The sequence below is a fragment of the Taeniopygia guttata genome, chromosome 4, assembly GCF_048771995.1.
Source record: "Taeniopygia guttata chromosome 4, bTaeGut7.mat, whole genome shotgun sequence".
NCBI lineage: Eukaryota > Metazoa > Chordata > Aves > Passeriformes > Estrildidae > Taeniopygia > Taeniopygia guttata.
In genome coordinates, this window is record NC_133028.1 from 27158993 (window position 1) to 27184030 (window position 25038).

Consider the following 25038-nt stretch of genomic DNA (forward strand, 5'->3'; position numbering starts at 1 on the left):
GTGGAATGGAGTGGTAGGGATAGCAGAGCAAGGCAGGATTTCTTTACATAGAACGTTACAGAAACAGGTCTCTGACAATTATCCCAGTCTGAAGAATGCCAGAAATCCCTTTAAAGAAGGGAATGTGTTTCTTGCTATGTTTGGTATTGGCATCTGTTCCTTGCTCCAGGTTGCAATAGGCTTCTTGGAGCAGAGAGCAATCAGATTCTCTTTGGTACTGTGTTTCTCACACTCTCCTTCCTTGTTCACTGCTTGGCTTTTTGGTGCCAAGCACTTGCTCTATGACTGGGGAATAACAATGGTCTAATGCTGGGACATGTGCAGAGGCAAAGGCTGGCCCCAAAACGTAACCTACAGCATCAAAGGCTTGGCTAAACTGGTATTACCTCCTGTGGGTTTGGTTCATCCAGTAGTACAATCAAACTGTTCCACAGTACAAAATAGACCATCACCATTTCATTACATTCATTCAACTCCTCCATAGTATTCAAGATTAATTCAGCTTTCTCTCCCTAGCACTAGTTTTAACTGCTTTTACTGTTTTTAGTTTCTAATTAATTATCAGATCTATCAGCATTTATTAATTTTCCTCTGAATTTCTGGTTTCCACAAACTAGTACCATAAAAACCTACCAACATTTACTTAAATAGCACATATCTGTTGGAACTTTTTATTTTCTTTATAAAGTGAAGTTACCTTCTGAAGTCTTAGTTCAGTGATAGCTCTTAAATCAATACCTGGTAGTGTTAAATGCAATCATGATCTCCCCCAAGACACACTTTAAATGTTTCCAAAAATGATTTTAAAAAAAATCAGCTTCTTATTCTCCCTTCTGCAAAAGGAGTCCTGTCTTTTAAGGTTTACTTTTTTTTTTTTTTTTTTTTTTAACTAGTATTACCTTAAAGATCTGAGATTTTTGAGACTCCTGTATTTTGGCTACTGTCTGAGGGGGAGTACCAGTCAAAAATATTCATGGTCTCAACTCAGACCACTTGTAAAATTAACACAATACAGAAATATCTATGAAGTAGATACACAGGATTGGTTGACAATGTGCTAAGACTTCAATATTGAAAATGGTTACAGATTCAAGACATTGTAATTCAAGATGTTCAACATTATCACCTGAATTAAAATCAAGGCACTATGGGTTTTGTTGTTGTTGTTAAAATGACCCTGAATTAGTTCTGACTAATTTTTGAAGGAGAATAAAAAGATTCCAACATGGTTTAACAAGTTACAATTCTCACCACAGAGAAAGTGGTTAAAAAGTGCCCAAAAGGTTATTAAATGTAAATATATTTTTGTGCAAATTACTCCTATAACTGAAACATTCTTGAAAATTACTGTCATTTTTTTTAAACCTTTTACATAAATATTTCCAACTATGAACTATATCAAAAGATAGCTTTGGGGAATAAAATTCCAAACCATCCGCAAGAAAGCAGTGCAAATTCCTATTTTTCAAATAAAATGATGAATTCATTATGAAATGATGGATGATATTTATGAATCTGAATGTCCTGAACCCTGATGCATGATCACCAGTTCAAACAGCTTCATCAATAATTTAACTTCAAGCAGTCAACTAACCAACACACTATACCTCACCAAACAGACCCTGACAGCACGGACAAAGCACAAACAAGAGACTTGTGCCCACATTAAGGGTGAAAATAATGATGCATCATGTTGTAAACAAAAGGGTAGAACAGAAGAAAACATTAGTCTGAGTATGGCGTGAGAATTTAGGGAAACATATTCAAACCTACAAATAACAGATTACATTTTCATGCATCATATAAAATATTTTGCTCTTTCTCCTTTTACGCAGACATATACACAATATTTTACAGCATCTGTACAACAGAGAACTGGATTTCACACAACATTTTCAAAATATTTACTGTCCTGTAATCATCTGAAAAAAAATTAGATGTTTTTTGGACTATATTTCTGGCATTATTTCCTGCTAATTCAAAACAATTGCTCCATGTCCATTTTAATACTTTAAAAATGTACAGGGTTGATAAAAATACCAATATTTTCAGCATTACTCTCTTTTCAGTCACATTTGGAGATTTCACCTGGACAAATTACAACATGGCAGCAAATCCTTTAGAACACAGAAACTGGGGCAACGCTCAAAGTTGGCCATATCCCCATCATCATCTTGTGGCTTTCCTTAACAGATTCCAGAAGTTAGAAGTAGATCTCAACACCATGGTGCTAGAAAGCCTTCCTATTGTTACCTCTGTAGCTTCAGTGCAACTGTTTGTGAGGCAGCCCCTCCTGGCAGTTTGCTTCAAGAAGAGGCAGTGCCCACACTACTGTGGCTGAACTTTGGAGGGATCAGTCATCTTGTCAGTTCTGTGTCGTGACAGCTGCTGCTGCTGAGACTGATGCTGCTGGTGGTGGGACTGAGTGAAAGTGCTTTGTTGTAGTGGGAAAGCAGCAGAGAGAATAAGCTGAGCCGACTGATTCCCATGAAGTAACCTGGATGTCTAAAACATGAAAATAGAAAAATATTATTTTTCCTATTGCACTGAGAAACATGGGGCTAGGTGCTTTTTACCTTTTTTTTTTAACTTTTTTTTTTTTTTTAACATAAGGGTTCAATCAAAATAAGCTTCAGATTTGGCCAGCAAACAATGCAAGAATTTGTTCATACTAACACATTTAACCAGCACATCTGAACAATTAATAAAGCAGCTGTAATTTGGTCTTTGGAATTTCTGTGGTGATAGGTTGGAATATATGGCAATTGTCTTCATTTCACATCACAAAAGCATAGCAGGGCGTCAAGAATCTATCTGAGTAAGTGTAGGTAGCTGTCCTTGCAGTCAAATGAAAAAATAGTACATGATTTGGCACAGATCACATTTATTCCCCACAGACAAAATGCACAGTCAAAGAAAATGGTGCATTTGCAGACCCAAACATCCCCTTTGAAGGAGACTACTTATTACTACAGGAAATGGCACTTAGTTTTAACAGTATTCTTCTTAGAATACCAAAAAAAAAAAAAAAAAAAAAAAACCTGAATAAAAATAATGAAGCATGGGTACAAATGCACTAAGACATCTCAATCCTGAAATGTTCTGAAGCAGAGAGAAAGTACATCAACTGCTCCACCTACACAATCAGACTGTAAGATGCCCTAGAACAGAAGCAGAAAAGGTACTTTTGTCCTTTTTAAAGAGTATTTGCTTCACTTCTAATTCTAGCACTTCAATAGCTTGTATTGAAAATACTGGGCTTTTGCCTAGACCGAAACTCTAGAGTAGGAACAGACCTTTTGAGATCTTCATATTTCACATATCTGTTTCATCAGAATCAAGTCAAAATTTTATAAACTTTTAAATTTAGGAACAGAAATACAGACACTACCAACCTGCTAAACAGCCTCTCCAGTGTTCTAGCCACCACTTCATCTCCTTCACTGACTCCAGATGCTAGGTGACCCATGTTCCAGCAATCAATTGGAATCAACAAATGGCAACAGATTTCCTCATCAATTCCTTCTACCTTCTGTTTCTTTTAGAGATTTCCTATTTCTAAACTCCTTGGGTTTGTCTTCCTTCTGTTTTGACTCAATCTCTCTTCTTTCTCCACAAAAACAAGGTTCTTCCCTACTCTCTGAGTACAAAGTTCCTTGCTGCTCAGCCTCCCCTGTAGCCTAGACAGAATTTCATGCCTCACATTATTGGGAAATGTCTTGCTTTGAGCTGTGTACCACTGTCCAACTATGACAGACCAACTATCATCTCTCATACCTTACTTTACATGTTAGTAAAGTTATTGAAAGAAAATGTAAGCTGTTTTAAAGCAAACATCTGGTTTTTCATCCCCCAGCCAATTAAGAGCAGCAATTCAAAGGGAAAAAGATGTAACAACACAGGCTAAGGCATGGAATAACACTGCAGGAAAGACCACTTCTCCTTTAAGTAATAGGATTTTAGAGAACAGCTACAGAATAAACTTACCTCATGCACTGGGCTTATTTTAAGTGCTTTGTTTTCAGGTAAAGCACCCCTGGATAAACTAGCAATGCTGAAAGTGCCAGGACTTGGGAAAATTTGTAGACAGCTCTACATTCATTACCTGTAGGAACTGCTGGGGGTGCTGGGTCAGCTGTGACTGAGCTGGTTGTTGCACTGTGGTGAGCTGCTGCTGATGGTCCTGCTGACTTTGCTGCTGTTGCTGCTGCTGCTGCTGTTGTGTTATTGACAAAGTCTGTGTCTGCTGCTGTTGGGCAGCAAAAGTGGGATAAGCTGTCACCACCTGTCCCATAAACATAGTACTTGGTACCATTACCGCTCCACATGCTACTGGGGCCGTGACAAGTTTTGTTACAAGTTGCTGACCTTGAGAAAATCTGTTAACAGAAAAAGATATTTGGAGTCCCTTCAGGAAAACAAAATATATGAAGCATCACATACACTTAAGAAAGGCAGATTTCTCAAAGCCATATTTTGCTGTAACAACATGGGTTTTGATAAGCCTGCAAACATGTTACTTTGGGCAGTTTAATTTCAAGGGCTGCATCCGTAAGGTTGAAACACGAATCACACGATCGTTTTAACGCTATTTTAGTTCCTTTTGTATATGGTACAGCTGCATAAGCATACCATTATAAAAAGTCATCTTAAATATAGGTCTTGATTTACCTGATTTGTCTGTCCTGTGTAAAAGTGGTTACTGCAGCAGCATTCTGGTTGTTGGTCTGTGGTAAGCTAGAGGGAACCTGCACCACATTTCCTCCTGTTGGCTGAGAAATCACCATAGTGTTGTACAAAGGTGCTGACACTGTGTTCTGTGACTGACTGGCAAGAGAAGACTGTTGATTGTGTCCACTAAGTACATTTTGTTGATTATGCTGAAAAGAAATTTTGAGATAGTAAGTTGAAAATAGCCAGGGGTACTACAGCTGTTCTCCTCACTGTCACTGCCCACACTTCAAACTACCAAGTTTTTTTCTATTCAAATCAATTCTTAATTCAAAGTATACAGGTATTTCTACTGACTGAGGACTTAGAGGTGGGACAGGACCTTGGACATCTGAATCTCTTACATTAACTTCTTTTCCTGTTCAGGTTTTTTTTTTTCCCCTGTATTTTTCAGCTACTTGCATACTCTTTGTTTAAAATTATAATTTTAGTCCTTTCACATCTCTGTGCCCAACTTGGACTAAAATGTGCACATAATGTCAAGAATTTCTTACTTGAAAGTTTGGAACTAGCTTACTACTGAGATGATAAAATGCATCACTAGAGTCTGCCTCTTCACAAATCTCAAAAGGAAGTACAGAATGTGGAAAAGGGTGACCACGGAAATCAGATGTATACAGAGTCTCCATACACATAATGGTCAAACACATTAGAAATGTTTATCATGTAGAAACAGCTTCTGTGGGGATGCATGCTGTTGAGTGTCATGCCTCTGCTAAATTGTTACGGTTAAGTTCATGGAGTAAGTTAAGAGCTGTTTCTTCATTATATTGTTAGTTTTAATGTATAAGTTGAGTGCTGTTAAGCTTTTAGGCCATGTTCCTTTTTATCTTTGCCCCTGCTGTCCTTTGTCACATGCACTGAAACACACACACACACGTTCCCCTAGATAGGTCTCAGTTCACTTCTGTTTTGATTGCATGGATTTTGTTTGGTTTTGTTGCTGCTTGTTTTTTCCTTATTGTGCCTTAACTGCCCTGTAAGTAGTAGAGTGAATCTTGCCAACAAACTTTGTCGTGCTGCCACTTAATATTAAATCAGGCTTTTGATGATACCCATGCCAATGATTTTTTAAGCAATCTCAAACACTCGTTCATAACAGGGGGATGGATGTCAGGGAAGCTGTTGTCTTTCAGCTGTGGTTTTGAGCAAATATTGTACCCAGTAAAATCAATAATAGAATTTTACCTGTGTTGCAGTACTCTGCAAAGGCTGCTGCTGTATCATGTGTGGAGTATTTATATGGCCTGTGTTCATCCCACTTTGAGTCTGATTAGTCTGAACAACTTGACCTTGCATGTTTATTGGCGTAAGCTGCTGAACAGTTGAAGAATTTCCAGAAGGAAGCTGCACAGAACCAAAGTTGAGTCCAGAAGCTGACTGCTGCAAGAACATCTTAAAAAATTCCACAAGTTATACGGTCAGTATTCAGACTCAGCTCTATCTGGTAAGAATCAGAATCCTGATTTCCACAGTTCTAAGCATTAACATTCACTATCGTTTCTCAAAGAAAAAGCACCATTTAGAGACTAACCAGTAATACAGTTTACAACTATCTAAAGACAAAACACATTTGAGATGACACTTCTTTTTGTAGGACCTTCCTCAGTAACACTGAATCAGAAGATCTCTGAATTACTAGATCCAGGCATAGCACCAAGAATGCAATCTTCCCTGGCAATCAGGAGATCATAATGATTATAACTGAACTTTTCAACACTGTTGTAATAAACGTATTCAGCACAAAAATATTAAGTTCTTTACAAAAAGTTAGGCCCAAGCCTACAACAAGGCAGAATGTGCATCGCTGAAGTTTTTTTTCTAGTTTTCACATTCCTGAGCAACTGTATGGAAAGGAGAGCTGTGAATCTCTCATTTTGAGACATGGATAAGGCACTCAACTGCTGGCATCTTTACACTAAACATCACAAAACACTGAAAATGACACAGGCCAGAAACTCCTACTCTTCCAACAGAATTTAAGCAACATACTCAATACTTCCAGAAGTATTTTTTGTATTCTCTAGTCACAATCCAGACTGAAAATATTAAATTATCTCCTTAAAATGTTTCTTAGTTTGAGGTGATCCGGTTTTTTTTTGTCTGGGTCTTTTAACTAGAAAAACCCAATAGGGTAATTCTTTTCTTTCAAATGTAGCTGCTGAAAAGACAATTACAAAAATAGAAAAATACATACTGGTTTAAAAAAAAAAAATCAGAAATCAGGTAGTCAGCTGCTAGGCTGAGTAATGCACCCTCTAGACTTCCTGTCTTTCTGGCTCACTAACTCCTTTCAAGTTTACCACGCAAAGTAGAGCCATTCAGCCTGATAGGACAGTTTAAGAAACAAAGAAGCATGGATTAAACATCTTCAGGGCTAAAAGATCTGCTAAAAACAGATCCTGCAGATTAATATTCTAATGGCTGCAAAACTTTGCAAGAATTAACAACCACTCCATTCTTTTACATTTAATTAGATGAAGTTATGAGCTAGGCTTGGCCTGCTCAACACTGGGGCATTTTCAGATACGTTCCAAAGCAAAACAGCAGCTGGAACAGCAGCTTCAGATACTATGGATTTTAGACATATTAGGCCCAGGTGGCAACTGACAGGGAATATGGAGGATCATGTTGTGCAATTAGGTGTCCAAGACACATTTCAGATGCTTGAATTCTCTAAAGATGAAACCTGTAAGTGATAGACAAACTCACCTGGAGTCCTTGACCATGAACAATTTGAAGCTGCTCTTGAATCTTACGCAACTCTTCCTGCTGCCGATGAATATTTGCCTCTATCATGCGTGTTCTTTGCTCTAGCTGGTCCTTTAGATGCTGCATAGCTCCCAATTGAGCTGAAAACTGAAACACAGGCTGTAGTACAATGAATAAATTAAAAGCTGAGCAAAAATTACATTTTATTCAACAGAGATAAGTACAGTCCTCTACAGAAGCAAAGAAATCAAGCATTGCTCTTTAAGTTGCTAATAAACCATAATCTGAGGACCAATTCATGAGTATGAAAACATCACAAAATCAACATTTAATTGATGTATGAGAATTGGTGAACTAAATAAACTCCACAGCACAAGAAATTGACTGTGTCCAAACCACAAGCATATATATATATGTGTGTGTAGCCTTAGTAATTTACATGGTACTATAGATGTTAAAGGTCTCTCATGTTAAAAATTATAATTGTGGCAGTTTAGAAAAAAAAGATTCACCCAGAGCTAAAACATACAAATAACTTGGGAATACCTTCAGTCACAAAAAGCTGAAGGCTGAGCCCACAGAGAAACTATTTGCCACTTCTGTTCTTCCTCAGACATCTGCTATAGGCCCCAAGTCAGTATGACCTTTTGATACCTATATCCTGCTCTTACTACACAGAAGTATTTCACAGATCAAGCAGCCTTGTGTTATAAGCATATGCCTGACAGCTGCCAGCCGAGTTGATGGATTTTAAAATTCATGCCCTAAAATATTTTAGCTTTAACGATTTTTATATCTATCTTACTAATGCACAAGGTTGAAAACTATAGCCACACAACAGGAAGAAAAAAATACAGCAAAAGTGTCAAATTACAAATTTTCTCATTACAGTAGAATAATTTGGCACCAAAGGACTCAATTTCTAAATGAGAATTTACCATTATATTCAAAATACAGAAGCAGAGAATTGATTATGATGGAAAAGACCTTCAAAATCATCAAGGATAGCCATTAACCTAGCACTGCCAAGTCCAACACTAAACCATGTCCCTAAATGCTACATCTACATGGCTTTTAAATACCCTCAGGGATGGTGACTCCACCAATTCCCTGGTCAGCCTGTGCCCACGACTTGAAGCCTGTTCCAATGACTGGCAACCCTTTCTGTAAAGAAATTTTTCCTCATATACCATCTAAACCTTTCCTGGTGCAACTCAAGACCATTTTCTCTCACTCTGTCCCTGTTACTTGAGAGAAGAGACCAACACTCGCCTGACTACAACCTCCTTTCCTTGGGTATCCCCTGAGCCTCTTCTCCAGGCTAAATGAACCCAGCTCCCTCAGCCACTCCTTGTCTGATTCATGTTCCAGACCCTTTCACCAGCTCCATTGCTCTTCTATGGACTTCCTCCAGCCCCTAAATGTCCTTCTTGCAGAGAGGGGCTTAAAACTGAACACAGCACTTGAGGTGCAGCCTCACCAGTGCTGAGCACAGGGGACAATCACTGTCCTGGTCCTGCTGGCCACACTATTGCTGACACAGGCCAGGGTGCCATTGTCCTTCTTGGCCACCTGGGCACTCACTGGCTCCTGTTCAGCCACTGCTGACCAGCCTGCCAGGTCCTTTTCTGCTGGGCAACGTTCCAGCCACTCTTCCCCCACCCTGTAATGCTTCATGGGGTTGTTGTGACCCAAGGTCAGGACCTGACACTTGGCCTTGTTGAACCTCAGCCTATCAATCCAGCCTGTCCAGATCCCTCTGCAGAGCCTTCCTGCCCTCCAGCAGATCAACCTCTCACCCATCTGGGTGTTATTTGCAAATTGCTGATGGTGACCTCAATCGCTTTGTCCATATTATCAATAAATATATTAAACTGGACTGGCCCTAGTACTGAGCCCTCTGGAACCCCAAATAGTAGCTGCCAGGTGGATATAACTCCATTCACCACCACTCTCTGGGCCTGGCCATCCAAGCTGTTTTTCTCTCAGTGAACAGTGCATACACCCAAGCCACAGGGAGAACATTACTCCAGGAGAATGCTGTTCTCTAGGAGAATAAGACTGTTTAAAAGATAATAAACAATAAATCTAGTTATCCATACCTGAGTCATTCCAGACTGGAGCTGCAAAGTTGCAGGCTGAGATATTGCTGGCTGTGTTACTGGTTGTCCAAGAGACTGTGAGCTTAAAGACTAGGATTAAAAAAATTGTTCCATAATCATAAAAGAATCAACTTCATACTTGACATGAAGTATTTCTTTAAAGAGTCAAATTCAAAACAGCATCATATGAACATATACTAGAAACTAGTAAATTGTCTCCCAAAATATCTAACCTTAATTATTAGAGAATTAAGAAAACACAAGCAATTGATTATCTACATAATATAAACATAATTTTTCCACTGCTAAAAATATATATAAGCAGTAGGTATAAAACAGAAATTACAACTACAAGTATTTCAGAAGTCTTAATTTCAATAAGTTTGGAAGTTAACACCTTTGATTTGTTCTTACACTAACGATTTTTAGAAATACATATTTTAATAAGCATTCTGTTTATGAAGTGAATATATCAGTTCAACATGAAAATGAGCACCAAGCACATTAGGCATGACAATTTCTTATACTACCAAGATTTTAGAAAGGGTATGGAAGATTCACTAATATTCTCAGTCATAAATTTGCAGAAGTTCTCTATAGGGACACACAGAGCATTACATTGGCAATTTTACATACATGCATGCATACATACATATATATATGCGTGTGTGTGTTTGTAGATTAAAAATCCAGAATCACAGAAAGAAGTTCTGTGTGAGTGAAAGCAGAGATTCATTCATATTCTTTCAAATCCTAATGACAAAACCTAAATACATATATGCTTAATTATTGTATTCCTATAAAATCTAGTATATCAAAGTTGCATACTGATGATGCAATTCTAAGAGATGTATTCTAAGAGAAACTCTTAAAGTTTACACTATGTTTTTAGAAGAAATAAAACAAAGCTTATACGGATTTATTAATAGTTTTTAAAGTTGAACACCACTGTTTAAGTACTATATTCTTCTCTGAAATTACCTGACTGCTCAGAGATGATCTTCTTTGCGCAGTCTTTTCATGACCAGATAAGCCTTGCCTTGGAGGAGTGCTAGTGTCCACTGTCATTTTAGTTGGTGTTGCTGACAATGTTGAGAGTTAGAACAGAAAGAAACATCTTAATTGTTATCTCAATTCTGTAATGCAATAATCTAATTACAGGAAGCTTTTAATTAATAAAAAATCTGTAAAGGCTTGGACTCTTTTTTTTCCCCCTGACTACCGATGAGTAGTGCAATCTGATGGATTGAAATAGTATACTCATATCTCATATTGTATTCTAGAAGTAAAGGTCTTTTTCAGAGTAGTCTGCAGATCTCTGAACCATCATAAAATGCCAGTTTTATTAACTGCCAGTTATGTATTTAATAGAATTAAGTAGAGAAAGGCCTCATTAGGAAAGCAATTCTGTTTTCAGTAGTTGGTGCTTACATGAATGATCCGATACTGCAGTATGTGAAGATTTTCTTGAACTCCTGGAGGAAGCAGAAGGTGTGGGGCTGGTATCAAACCTTTCCAGTGCTTCTTTGAGACTCACTGTGTTTATGTGATTGTCAGACCCAGAGTCCTGACTCTGCAGAGACAGACATAAACAACAATTATTTATCTAATCCAGCACACAATGCATATTTCTGTTAGAAAATATCTCAGACCTTTTTGTTTCTAATCAACCCCCTTACACAGGTGACCATGCAGAAGTAGTAGCCTGTTTGATGGCTGTAAGCTCTGTTTCCATTTGAGGCTTTTATCCTTGGAAACCACAGCTTTATAAGCCCAGAGACTAAAATGCACACAGATTTAGGCTACAAACTGACTACTGAGCTGAGCTCCTTCTGTAGCCACTCAATTCACTCTGAACAACACTGTAATGAGTCAACTGCTTATTCTTTTGAGAAAGGATGAGCTCATTCCATTAGGAGTACTGACAGATGAAACTTGTGAAACTGCCAAAGGAAAACATTTCTGAACTGTCACACTATATATAACATGCCAGATCATCTCCACAAGCTGATAAGACTCATTGAGCTTCCAAGGACATTAATTCAAAATAAATTTTGTATACTTTTAAGAAGTTAGACGGAGTCACACAATTAAACAGCTTCTACTTTCCTACTGTGAATTTCTTGTTGATGTGTTGACCTTGGTTTTTCAGATTATGGGTACTTCCAGTCAGAAAGACCATTTATTTAGGAATCTAATGCTGCAGAAATCAGATCTTAACAAAAACTTACAGGTGTTATAACTATTGTAACTACATGAACATTAATCACTGAGAAGAGAAGTGTGTCATAGGTAGAGTACAGTTAAACACTTTCTAAACTTCTTTGATCATTTTAAATAGTCACATTATTTAGAGATCAAACAATTACTTCATTTGGGGACAAATGGGATAAAACCCTTTTTACTATTGTATATTTGCTTGCATATTATTTTTAGTATGTGAAAATGTAAAATACAATTATATAAAATACTCACTTTATCTGCTGTTATCTCTGGGAGAGATTCCTCAATACCAAGTTCTCGTCGTCTTTCTGCTCTAACTTCTGCATAACTAGAAGAACAAACCAAGGATGACTACTATATTGTGGAATGATTTAGAAAATACAACTCAAAGACCAAACTCCTCAAACCAATCTTGCTTATAAAGTGTCTCAAAAAGTTTTCCAGTGGTTCTTCACACTGCTATAATTTCTCTACCTCCAAAATACCATCAATATAGCTCCCATACTTTAGGACTGGGAGGATACTTTAAAAAGCAACCTACCTCACAACAGTGTGCGTACAGACAATAAACTCTGGCCTGGAATTCCACTGGTGATACGTGATATAGTAATGAGTTTGCAGCCAAATCCATTGTTGTCCCTTTGTAAGGAATCTGTAGTAACATGACTTCCCTTTCCCATACTGCATTACTATAAAGATGAAGAATAAAGTTTACTGCCTTGCCAGATTGTAAATATTCCAATTACATAAAAAGAGTATTATCTCCCAGCCCAAACCCATGTCTAAATCCAGAATTAAGACAATGACCAATAACAGGTCTGAAAATTTTTCACCAGCTTTTGCACTTATAAACATTAGAAAGCCTTTTAAATGCCATTGGAAGAACTGGAAAAGTATTAGTCATAGAGCTGCGCACTTCAATTTACCACAATGAAACCCCAGAAGTGCATGACAAAGTTAAATCTGTTTTGTAGTTCTGTGTCAGAGGGAAAAAAAATATGGAACAGCAATATAATAATGTCAAACAAATGGGAGTAAAGACAGTACACTCAAAATATCACATTTCACCAGAACAGTCGTTCAATTTAACAAATTTGCTCGTTTTAACGACTTAGTTATACTCACAATGCTCATGACATTTTGCCAGATTATCCAGATCATCCACATGATAATAATCATACCCTGATGTTCCCAAAACTTCAAATGGAAGATAACCTATTATTGGAGGTGCCCTAATTAATAAAGAAATCAATGTTATTTTCACACTCATGAAGGAATCTCAAACAAATCAGAATTAATTATATAAGCTTTCTTGTTTACAGCATGTGCTTCAAAGAAAATTAAAAAATTAAACCCAACACAAGCTATAGTAGTCAATGCAGATTAGTGAACTCCAAATACTACAGCCACCACTGTGATTCAGCTGCTATTGCTACTACACAGAAGGAACTGCACCTGTGATCCAAGAATAAGAACTTCCATTCTAAGCTGTGTCTAGATGTGAACTCTTCGTTGGGTTCTTCAACAGTGCACATTTCCTAAAAAGGAAAAAAATAAGAATCTCTTAAAACTGCTCTAATCTAGTACCTAAGCTCTTTCAAAATTCAGACATACCTCAAGTTAGTAGATAATTCCACAATAGTTATAATGTTATTTTTAGACAGCTTCATTGGTTTTGCTTGTTTAGACGCACAGTACTGAGGTAGAATCTAATCTGAATCTAATCTCAACTGTGCCAAACTGATGCTTGGTTGATTTAAATGGACTAACCATGTCATGAGACTAAACTCAAATGTAGTATCTACAAACACAGTACTACAAGCAGAAATCCATAGTTCCTGCAGTTATACTTCTAAATTGTAACACGCAAAAGAAAAGATGAAACACTCCCACCAGTCTGATTATGGTCTGTGTTTATAATGGATAAAACTCAACTTTAGTAAGATGATCACATTACTCTGACTTTAGGAATAGGATTCTTCCCTTGCGTGAACAAAAAGTACTCTAAATCCCTTTGAGTGCACAGACATGTACTACAAATAACACACTATTCTTAGGTTTAGAACTCATGAAAAGTAAGAGAATGGCTGTACTTTCATTACAACAAAATCTAAAGGTATTCTGCACATAATTCTGAATGTATTCCACTCAAATGTATTCAGAATATAATTCAATCAACTTCTACTGTCCCCTTCAAGAAAGGTAAGGATGCCCCACTGAGTATTGTGTCTCATGCAGAGACAGTCTCAACACCAAGCACCCCAAGCCAACCAATTCTTTCACAAACTCCTCTAGTACTGCCTTACAAGAAGGAAGATGGATGATAGAATACATGCATAAAAATACATCCCTCAGAGAATTACATTAAAATGATGAGATAAGTAAATCATTCTTTTGTGGACACCTGCACACATTTGTCATTTGTAGGAGCTTGCAATGGTATTCCCAGTGTCAGGAACACAGTGGAATCTATTGATGATCAGGTAAAAGAGTTTCCTAATCCTAAAGACTGCAATGTGGAAGCGCTGCTACACTGGCAGAATACAACCAGTGTGGACAGGCAAGCACACTGCTGCCCTGCAAACATCTGCAACTAAAGCAGTCCTGCAGAAAAATACAGTAGAAGACCAACAGAGGGACCACTTTTCATTCTTTCAGGTTATAACCCAAAGAGTTTAATTGCATACTTTACAGTTTTTCAAATAGATCAAGTTTTCTTTTTACAAAAGGAAAAAGTGATCATACCTAGGCAATGTTTTTTCCTCACAATCATCACTGTAAAATCTAAAGACAATGACTTAGAAAATGATGGAATGATGGATGAATTAGATGAAGACAATGAACTAAACAACTCTGGGCACAAATTTACGACTGTTGATGTGAGCTCCAGTCAACAAGACTTAAGTTTCAAACCTGAAACTATCCCTAGAACCCAAAGCTCATCTACTTTTCTAAAATTACAGCATTTAATAAAGCATCACTCAAAGTAAGAGAAATGACAGAGCAAGAGTATATCCTTGTGATATACTTTTGATTTGTTGCTTCTTCTGATCTAAATATTTTGGCACAAGTCAAAACGAAAGTAAAAATCACTGAAGTGCAGGCAGTAAAACCACAGAAAAACATAATGGTTAGAGATGAAATGGCAGCAGGTTAGTATCCAATTACTCAATGCATTTATATTAATGATTTGCAGATATTCCACTGTAAAATACCCCTGGGCAGAAGCCAGCTTGTTCAACAAGGCGTCTTGTTGAAGTTGTCAACAAGGCATCTAGAAAAGAAAGGACTTTCATTTGTAACAAAAAGTATTCTGGTAAAATCCTTTTGGCTGGATTAATCCTGCCTTCTTGATAGGATGCAATCATCAACTAGCCAAAATGCAAGACAAATGTTTTAAAGAATGTGTACAACCTCCACTAGGGAGCAAAATTTGTGACATGTTTTGTTGCAGAAGTGGTAGAGTCATAAGCATAAAATAAAAACATGAACTTTAAAGGGGCAACAAGCATTGCATATCCTGAGAAATTACATTTGAGAAAAAAATAATGTAAAAAAAAATCATATACCAAAAACCATATACCAACTGAAAGAAAGAGAGTAAGTGACAAATGAGCAGGAATGTTCTACCTTAAATAAGGCAAGTACTAAAACACACACCTCCTTACTGGCTCCATCACACATTTGTTAGTGAAGTTACTGGCATCGTAAAATTCCTGACATACACCCATTTGTTAAAGTCTAGTCAATGCTAGCCCCAGTAATAACACAAGGTATCAAGTCTTTAATGTAAGCCCCCTCTAAAAGATTTCCCAAATAAACAGCATCAGTTGAAAGTCTCAGGAGGTTCTGAAACATTCTGTAACATGGAAACTTCCTTGGGCACTAAGGGCTCAGAGGCTCAAGGACAGGAATGAAACTTTGGCCAGAGTATAATCTGTAAGGCTTTAGCCCACAGGAGACTGAGACACTTGAAGATCATAAATGGATGTTCCTCATCTTCCAGAAGTAGGAAATACAGAAGTTTTACTATGAACGGTCACACTTTAAAAGACAAGAGCAATTGTAAATGTCAGGTTGGTCTTTTTTTCCACAATTATTTCATGAAGCAAAAATCCCACATATAACATATCTACCAACTGCAGGCATAATAGGAAGAATAATTTTTAGACCTGCATGGGAAGAAGTGTCACATGAAAGATTTCCACAGCTTCAGAAAGAATAAACTTTCTCTGGCATACAGTCTGGAGAGACAAAATTCCTATTCAGTCTAACTGATCTGAAGAAGTTTATATGATTTCTCCAAAGGCTCCCTACAATGCTTTTGAAGTGCAAAGTATATAAACCATGCCTTTTGAAGCTACCACCAACAGTCTTCAGCTTAAGACATCAGTGCTTTAAACTTACGAGGCAGAATGTTTAAATGTTCAGAGTTCTTGTACTACAGACAGCAGTTTAACATCGGGCCACATACATTTCATGGCATTACTTTACAGCTGAATTGCAAAAACAAATGTTACATAGCAGACTATCCTGAACCTTGATTCATATATTTGTATGAAACATAGAATCAGAATCACAATCACAGACTATACTGCACTTATCCCGAGTATTTATTTTGACAGGTTTTGGAGAGAAACAGGATTATACTTACTGAACTACAAGTATTACATGCATTCAATTCTAAACTTGGAAAGGCACCTTCCCGTTGTACATTAGCAGCTAAGCAAAATGTTAGGTTTAAATCACTGAGTTTCTAAATAACTGCATTGAAACAAAAGATTTCTATTACCTCAAACCCAACTCTTCATCACTGACAAGTAATGTAAGGGCTTTCATTAAGCCCTCCAAGATTTACTTATGTCAAACTGCAGAAAGACCACCAGCAACAAAAAATTCACATCCAAGTTTCAACTAAAATCAATCATTTCTCCAGTGAAAGTGGAATCTCAGTATAATCTTTTGTATTGTTAAAGTTCATCTTGCTAAATTATATTCTTGTGAACTTCTTAGAAATTTATTTCTTGCATTTTTCTCTTTTATGTTACTATTTAAAATTAGTGCCCACCACAACTTTGATACTTTGCATAAAACTTTGCCTATTTGAAGTAAGAAACAGACACTTTCCGTTTCATATAATAGAATTCCTTACGGTTTTCATTAGTATTTTAAATGTTGTGTGCATTCTCGCTGAAGTTTTTCCATTCAGAGTCCATTTAAGAACTATATAAAAGTGATATCATTTGTACATACCTTGATAAATTGAGGTGTAGCTAATCTGACTGTGGCTACAAAGCAAACTTTTTCTTCATATGAAGGCCGGTGTGATCTCTGAATAGTTCCTTCAAAACCATTGTGCGCTGAGTTGGGAACTGAGGGCAGAGAGAGGAGATGACAACACACATGACAATACAAGTATGGAGGAAAATGGCAGCAATATCAGAAGATAAGTGGCCCAATATTTATCTGTGGTTTGCTTGTAACTCAACAGGTATTAAAAAAAGTGCTGTATATCTACACTTATACAGGAATAGTACCACAGTAGTAGAAGTAGTTACATAGCGGTAATGGGAACACAACCATCAAGTAACTTTCTCAAATAACTAAAACTACTGTTAATATGATATTATTGCTGACAAAGCATTTTTAAGGAACTAGTAACAGTTCTAATCCTTGCTAACTGGTAAAAATGACCAGAGTACACTTTCTTCAAAAATATTTTAATATTTTATCTTTTGTATCAGGTTTGGCTAATTTTTTCTTTTGAACTCTGCAGTAAGTATTTATTTTCTAGACTTTCCATCACATTTAAGCAACACATGCTGATGACATACTGAGTAAAGGCACAATTATGGAAGTGAAAGAATCAGGATACTGAGCTGAGAAGAAACTCCACTTATTGAATCATAGAGATGAAATCAAAAGGAGACAAAGAATGGACTAGACCTTGAAACAGATTAACCTTATTTCCAGCAGTTACCAATTTAGTTTATATTTATTGAGGTCTAGAGATGGTGATTTCAAAACACTGTGAGGATTTTCAAGCCCAACTGCTTTCAATTCAGCTCTAGATTAGAACTCCTACTGAAGTTTCTTCATGTAGTTTTATCTTACAGCTCCTTGCTCTTTCCATCAGAAAGAAAAGAAGCAGTTTCTTTCATTTCTATCTTAGCTTTTGTTCTTTGTTCTTCAGAGTTTATTTTGTCTTGTGCAAAGTGTGCAATGGGATTATTTCATGTGATTTAGACTGTAGTTTAGAAAGGCTTTTGCATATTCTCAGCTTGGTGGCTGGTCAAGGTGATTTGGTCTTGTTCCGTTTACATTCCACAGTACCTCCTTTTCCTAAAGGACTGCTATGTAGCTGGCTGCAACCATTCCTGCTCATATAGTTTGATATTCCTAAATGTAGTAACTTGTATTTTTTCTCAATTTTTCTGGGTTTTTAGAACAAAATAATTTCTTTTCTAATTTTCAGGATGAATTATTCTCTTCTTTTTAGTGGATTATTCCATAACTGAAAACGATGTTCCATTGTTCATAACATTAATGAAAATACTGATCAAATCCAGAAGTTGTCAATTAAAATTGCACTTTGATGGTGAACACTGATAACTTTTCCAATCAGTTTCTGCAACTACCCTCCAGCAATTTCAATTAACATGTGCTTCCTTTACACATTCGTGAGAACAGAATATGATAACAAAAACATATTTTAAAAGTCCATCATTCATTTGTGCTTTATCCTCTTATCCACACAGTGTGTTACTTTTTAGTAGATGAAGCTGAACTGATTTGATGCTACTTCTACTTAAAAAATCCACAGCGGCTGCCATTCAATTCCCTGCTACCTTCCTGAAACTCATACACAGTTTAATTATTTGTTGCAGAGTATTTCCAAATATTGAATTGCAACCAATAGGTCTGCCGTTTCCCAACTCCTCATTCCAAGACTAACATGATATTTGGCCTTTTCAGGACTGTTTCTGGTCTCTACTATAATATTACATAACTGCATTTGCATTAAGACTCAACCTCTTCCCATTATGTCAGAGAAACAGTGGTATCAGATAAAAAACCCCACAGATTTATTTACAAGATACTGGTTTTCATAATACTTTTGGGTGAGCTTTCTCAGAAGCTACTACTGATCACACTGCAGAACCCACCTGGACAAATAAACAGGCTTCTCAAGGAAACAGCACAGCCTGGCCAAACATATTAGAGATGCAGTACAGAGAAATAATATTATACATATCTAATAAAAATAATTTCAATGGACGGGAGTAGGAACTCAATGCGGAAAACCATATGGCTCACCCACTCATCTGAGTGGTAATTCCTGCCAAGTGAATGTACAGAACTGAAATGGGGGGATAACCTACATTTTCCTTCCCAGTTGCCTCTGTAATGAGAACTGCAGGTACTCAGTACCACTAATCTTCAAGTCAGTCACCCGCTTAAATATGGCTTATGCTGAACTGAATTCAGACTCTTTACATTAAAGCATTTTCTTAAATTTCTCTTACATTCCTTTAAACAATGTTTTACAAAAAAACCGTTTTCTTTAATTTAAAGCATTAAGCACAATTACTACATTTTTCATTTAAATACACAGACCTGTAATACATGATAGGCAGTTTTTCTTCTTTTCCATTACATCAAAATAGAAGTGGTAGAATTGTTTCAAGATCTTCTTTTGAAAGCCTGATTTTAGTTCACCTACATTTTGCACCACGGCCCCAAGCTAGTTTAGCTGTGGAGCTGCCTACATATTTGATTCCAACACTGCTGAAATTACTTACCATGATTCAAACACTTGAAATTTCCTATAAATTTTACGTATTCATATGTGGGCTGCTCTTTTGGATCTATTGTTCCTCGCAGCATATGGCAACAGAATTCTAGCTGATTTTTTGCTAGAAAAAGAAATAAACAAAGTAATAGGCTATATGCTTGATGAAGCACACATGAAACATTAAATGAAAAGCAGCAATAATTAAGCTGAATACAATTGAGGTACTGTAAGTGTAGTGATTACATCCGGCTACAGTGATGCCTTGGAGTGGCTACCTAGAATGGAGGCTAGACAAGATTAAGAGAATAAAGTAAGTATTTATTGAAGGCCTTCAAACAGGTACACCCAAATTCACTTTTCTTTACAATTTTCGGGGCCTGACACTGTAGGGTGTCCTTGAATCTTAGGCCTAGAGGGATTGCTTTGTCTGACCATCAGTTAACTAACACTTTATATGGAGTTTAGAGTTATGCACTAGTGCAGTACAGGATTTGAAAAGTATAAAGGGTAAAATCAAAAGGCATCAACACTGTCTGCTTTTCACCAGCATGACAGTAACTAACCTAAAGAACCCTTTTAGATTTTGTGCACAAAGGGCTTGAATATTAGTGACATGAAAACCTCTGATAACTAGAGCTGTATTAAAGAAAATGCCCTGAACTTAAGTTCACTGAAGCACATGATCCCAAACTCCATCAAGCCGCTATGTATTTATACTTGTCAACTGCTAAAACTGTCTAAATAGAAGCTCTATAAACAAAATGAACATTTCTGACACACAGAAAGGCTACCAAATGTTGAAAATTCCACTCAAGAGCAAGGGTAACACAAAGTAACACTTCGGTTCTTAGGGCTGAAGTATACTTCCTAAACAACACTAGAAGAACTTGTTTAATTCCAAGTGGATCAATTCCAAGTAGACAGTTTTAACACAAGTATTGTACTGGTTTTATCTGGAATAGGGTTAACTTTCTCCATAGCAGCTCTGTTTTGGATTTTGACTAGAACAGTGCCGCTAGGACAGGAATGTGTCTGTTACTGCTCAGCAAGCAGCACTTCCACAGTGCAAAGGCCTTCTCTTTATCTCACTCTGCCCTGCTGGTGGGGAGGCTGGGGGTGCACCAGCAGCTGGGAAGGGACACAGCAGGGAGAGCTGAACTAAGGGATATTCCATACTGTATGGCACTGTGCTCAGCAATAAAAGCTAGGGAAAGGGAGAAGGGGGAGACATCTGGGTTTATGGCATTTGTCTTCCCAAGTAATTATCATACATGACATAGCCCTGCTTTCCTAGAGACGGATGAACAACTGCCTACCGACCAGACGGAGCAAACCAATTCCTTATTTTGCTTTGCTTGCACAGACAGCTTTTGACTTCACCTGCCTTTACCACAACCCACAAGTTTGCTCACTTTCACTCTTCCGATTCTTTGCCCATCCAACTGAGAGGACTGAGTGAGTGGCTGTATGGGGTTGAGCTGCCTACAGGGGTTAGCCGAAAATAACTACTTACATTTTAAGTATTCCGGTGTCAAGGAATCACTTTCCAGCAGATGAGAAGACAATATTTTATAAATTTCTGAATGTTCCCCCTCTGGGATAAAATTAAATACACTCTGATCCACAAGATCAGACTGAAAGAAAAAGATTTAGTAAGCATTAATTAAAGTTGTACAATGTCACAAAGCCTACTATTTTAATGCAAAACAATTCCATGGTTCACTACTTACTCAACAAAGCCACCTGCTGGAATACATATTAATACTTTCCAAGAAAAAAACCTCACTTTGATATGCCTGCCCCATAGGGAGTGGTAAATTAATTCCTTGCTTTGATTTGTTTGCATACATGGCTTTTGCTTTGCCTATTAAATTGTCTTTATCTCAACCCATGATTTTTCTCACTTTTACCCTTCCAGCTGCCTCCCCGGTCCCACTGAGGGGCAATGAGTGAGCTGCTGGGTGAGGATGAGTTGCAGTTACTGTACTTTATAATCAGTTCCAAAGCTATGTACACAAAACTGTGAAAAACAAAGATGGATGCAGCAAAACTGAATAACTACTACATGCATAAATGCATTTGGTAAAGTATTCAGAAAAGAGGTATCATAAAATACATGTTTAGAATTCATAAATCACACCTAAAATCCAGAAACAAATGTGCCTATGAGAACCTGGCAAATTCTACTAAAAGAAAAAATAAAAATCACAATTACCTGCATATTTTTTAAAATTCTCAGACTGTTATCATGCATAGCTTAAGATAATTTTGTCTCTTACTACAGCAAGACAACTTGCCTTTAAAGAGAATTTGTCCTTCTCTTCTAGAAAAGCACTCAATTTAACTCATCAATTGCTTGCACTAATGAATTTGCCTCACTTCAGAGTAACACTATTCAAAGCTAACGTTAAAAACTAGAATGTTGCACATACCAGTGAGTTATGTCACCCAGATTAAAGATAAGTGAATATGATAAACCCAAAAGTATATACTGAACTTAAAAAGCAGAACCAGCAGCAATGTATTTATCAGTGTGCTTTGCTAAGAAAGAAGTAAAAAAGCAGTTAAAAAAATCAATTATTTAGATCTTTTGTCATAATCTTCTGACTTATGTAGAAGCTGTGTTCTTGCAAGGGTCTCCTGAAATCAACTGTGTTACTTCAGTTACACTGAAACTGATGCTAGCCACTTCATAATCCTTTCTAATAAAGTGCTGGCTGCATTCTCCATTTCCAAAGGAAATGTTTAATATAGAAGACAGACCAGAAGGAAGTAGTTATGCTGAAGAAAAAACAGAAACATTAAAACAAAGTATACATCTGTCCTACAATGCCAATAAGGTCAACAATTAATTAGTACTCATATCAGAACACCAATCAACCACAAACAAACTGATATGTTACTGAAAGCAATTTATTACTTACTGGCAAATGTTCAAGTAAGGGAGTTATACTTTCAGACACATATATTATATTTCCATCTGTCATAATTGCTAAAAAAAAACCATCAAGAGCCTGAAATTAAACATAATGGGCAGTTAAATAAAAAAGAAACAGCATACAAAAAAATTTTAAGCCATATACAATACAGAAAATAATACAGACCAATTTTACTTTAGTTTATTACAGAAATGGCAATGTCTTTCCCTACTAAAAATCCTTAATCTTATTTTTGCACTAAAAGCATTACCATATCCATACTGTTCTGTTGTTAAATAATCTGTGTTCAGAAGCAAGTACATATATAGACAGTCACTGTTTTCCCAACTCCCACTCTGCCTGCCTGTTATTTTTAATTCCATCATCATTTTAGACATCAGAAAGCTCATAAAAATGAGCTAGAAACAAAAGCAAAAAGATGTGGGAAAACTATGATAAGAACAACTAAAATAGTCAGCAAAACCAATGAATTTTAGTATTTAAAAAATCTCAGTATTCCCAATCTCAAAGAAAGAAGCTTGCAATGAGATTTTATTGAGACTTGAAACATGTGAGATACCGTTCTGGCTGCCTTATCTTCTACAGAACTCAAATTTCTTTCCTCTGAATACAACACAATGTTACAGTTGAAAACTACCAACAAAAACATGACAGAACGGTATTTTGAAACAGGAAATTTTAAAGCTCTTAGAAAAAACCTCTTGCATCAGAGGATTTTTTAAAATTTTTTTTTCAATACCAAAACCCAGAACGTTTTTTGCATCTGTGCATCAAAGCAAAGTTTTAACTATGGAATGAAAATAAAGTGTTTGTTAATTTGTAGTATTTTTCATTTAACTATTATTAAAAATTGTTTCACTAACAAGACAAAATTGACTCATGATCATTTATAATGAAAAAACAGCTTATACTTAAAGTTTCTTTCTGTAGTTTTGCAACTATTCATGTAATCTTCAGCAAAGTAATGCTGTCACACCAGTTTGGGAAAGTATGGCAAGTAAAAAAATTAAACACTTATTTCTCACAAATTACATGGATATATTATATCGTTTTCGTAATTAGGATTTTAACTTATGTATATTAATTCTCTCTCTAGTACCTTCCTTATGTTGATAATTTATAATATCCACTAGGACAGTAAACACACTCATTTACAGACCTGCTCTGTTACTATGTTTATTTAATTGAAAATGTAGTTCAGAATAAATTTGCTCTTCTGAAAACAAATTCTGAAACTCTGACTAGATAGGAATTTTGATGGTTTATCTTCATGAAAACATACAGTTACAACCCAAATATGAGAATAAAAAGGTATGTCATCAAACTGAAAAATTTCATAATGGAATGACTCCTAGTGAGGAATTATTCTACCCACAGAAAAACAGAAATAATATACCTCTAACATTAACTGTGTGAACTCTTCATTACTAAGGAATGTCGGTTTCCAGTCCTGTCGAATTTCACTGGCGTCTGATTGTGCAGTAATTTCTACAATCAAACACATACCCAGTATAAGGATTAATACTTCCAAAAGCCATTTTTTTCCTCAAACTACATATACACAGTTAAGAAACAGCAGGAAGTTCTGCAGTCTCCTCTGTTGTTCATTCATTACATACAGATATTGCTCCCTAAAAAGAAAATAAATGTCTTCTCCCATGTCATTATTAAATTTATTTTCTCTTTCCTACAACCAGTTTGTGCTACAGTCTTGCCAGGCTTCAAGTAATACTGAAGTAATGGACTTTGATAATGAAAAAATACTACCCTTTCCTCTGAGACTATAATCAAATATTTTTTAAGAGTGTTGTTTACAAAGGTTTAGAAAGCCAAAATTCCTGATCTGTTTATGTAATTTAAATGGCTAATGCTCAAGTATCTTAGCAAATCCTTGTCATTCTAACCCTTGCACAAAAATTGCCATTGTCCTTTCTCTACTTCCTGCTCTTTTCTGGTTACACTTTAAAAAAAGCAGTTTTTCAAAGATTGTTACGTGCTTATTACAGACTCCACTCTAGAATTCCTGCCTGTTACAAACATACAGATAAATTTGGACATAGATGAATCATAAGTAGAGATTCCTGAAGGAGTTGAGAAATACGTAGATTAACTTCCATATACAGGTGAGAGAACCAACAGCTGCTAAGCATAGCCTGACCCTGGGTTCAGAAAGTGACGCCTCCTTATCAACTGATAACTGAAACAACAAGAAGCAAGACCTCATAGCACTTCAGTTTTGATGAATAACAAGGACACCACAGAAGTGCTGGTTTTAAGAACAATCTTGAACAAGTAATGAAGTATTTAGACAAATCAAAAGAACCAAACCAATTATTTAAGTTTTTTTATTTTTAAAGGACAAATCTGTACAAAGATCATAAGCTAGAGTTTTAGTTCAGATGGTTTAAAGAGCCAGAAAACCTGGAATCGAGTTAAAATATGCAAAGGGCTGGAGCAGTTTGTAATTTTGTTTACCACACTGAAGGGGGAAAACTTTACAAAAGAGCTTTAGACTTAACTAAAAGAACAGCAAACA

General features: G+C 36.4%; 1 protein-coding gene across 15 annotated transcripts in view; it reads right to left on the bottom strand.

Moving 5' to 3' along the window:
- Positions 1-860: 860 nt before the first annotated feature.
- CLOCK (clock circadian regulator) overlaps positions 861-25038 on the bottom strand; it is a 60388-nt gene continuing 36210 nt past the window's right edge. For 12 of the 15 annotated variants that reach the window (XM_041715749.2, XM_072928179.1, XM_030271095.4 and 9 more), the window contains 17 exons: positions 23899-23990; positions 22488-22577; positions 21077-21197; positions 19571-19684; positions 17022-17140; positions 13224-13306; positions 12894-13000; positions 12310-12457; positions 12021-12096; positions 10977-11118; positions 10527-10627; positions 9546-9635; positions 7444-7602; positions 5920-6126; positions 4672-4880; positions 4106-4379; positions 861-2505 (listed from right to left, as the gene is read on the bottom strand). In XM_041715749.2, the coding sequence (XP_041571683.1) occupies positions 2329-2505; positions 4106-4379; positions 4672-4880; positions 5920-6126; positions 7444-7602; positions 9546-9635; positions 10527-10627; positions 10977-11118; positions 12021-12096; positions 12310-12457; positions 12894-13000; positions 13224-13306; positions 17022-17140; positions 19571-19684; positions 21077-21197; positions 22488-22577; positions 23899-23990 (2309 nt within the window). In that variant the 3' untranslated portion in view covers positions 861-2328. Of the gene's footprint in view, positions 2506-4105; positions 4380-4671; positions 4881-5919; positions 6127-7443; positions 7603-9545; positions 9636-10526; positions 10628-10976; positions 11119-12020; positions 12097-12309; positions 12458-12893; positions 13001-13223; positions 13307-17021; positions 17141-19570; positions 19685-21076; positions 21198-22487; positions 22578-23898; positions 23991-25038 lie in introns of those variants that run through there. The other 3 variants (XM_072928180.1, XM_030271101.4, XM_030271102.4) reach the window with 3 other exon arrangements.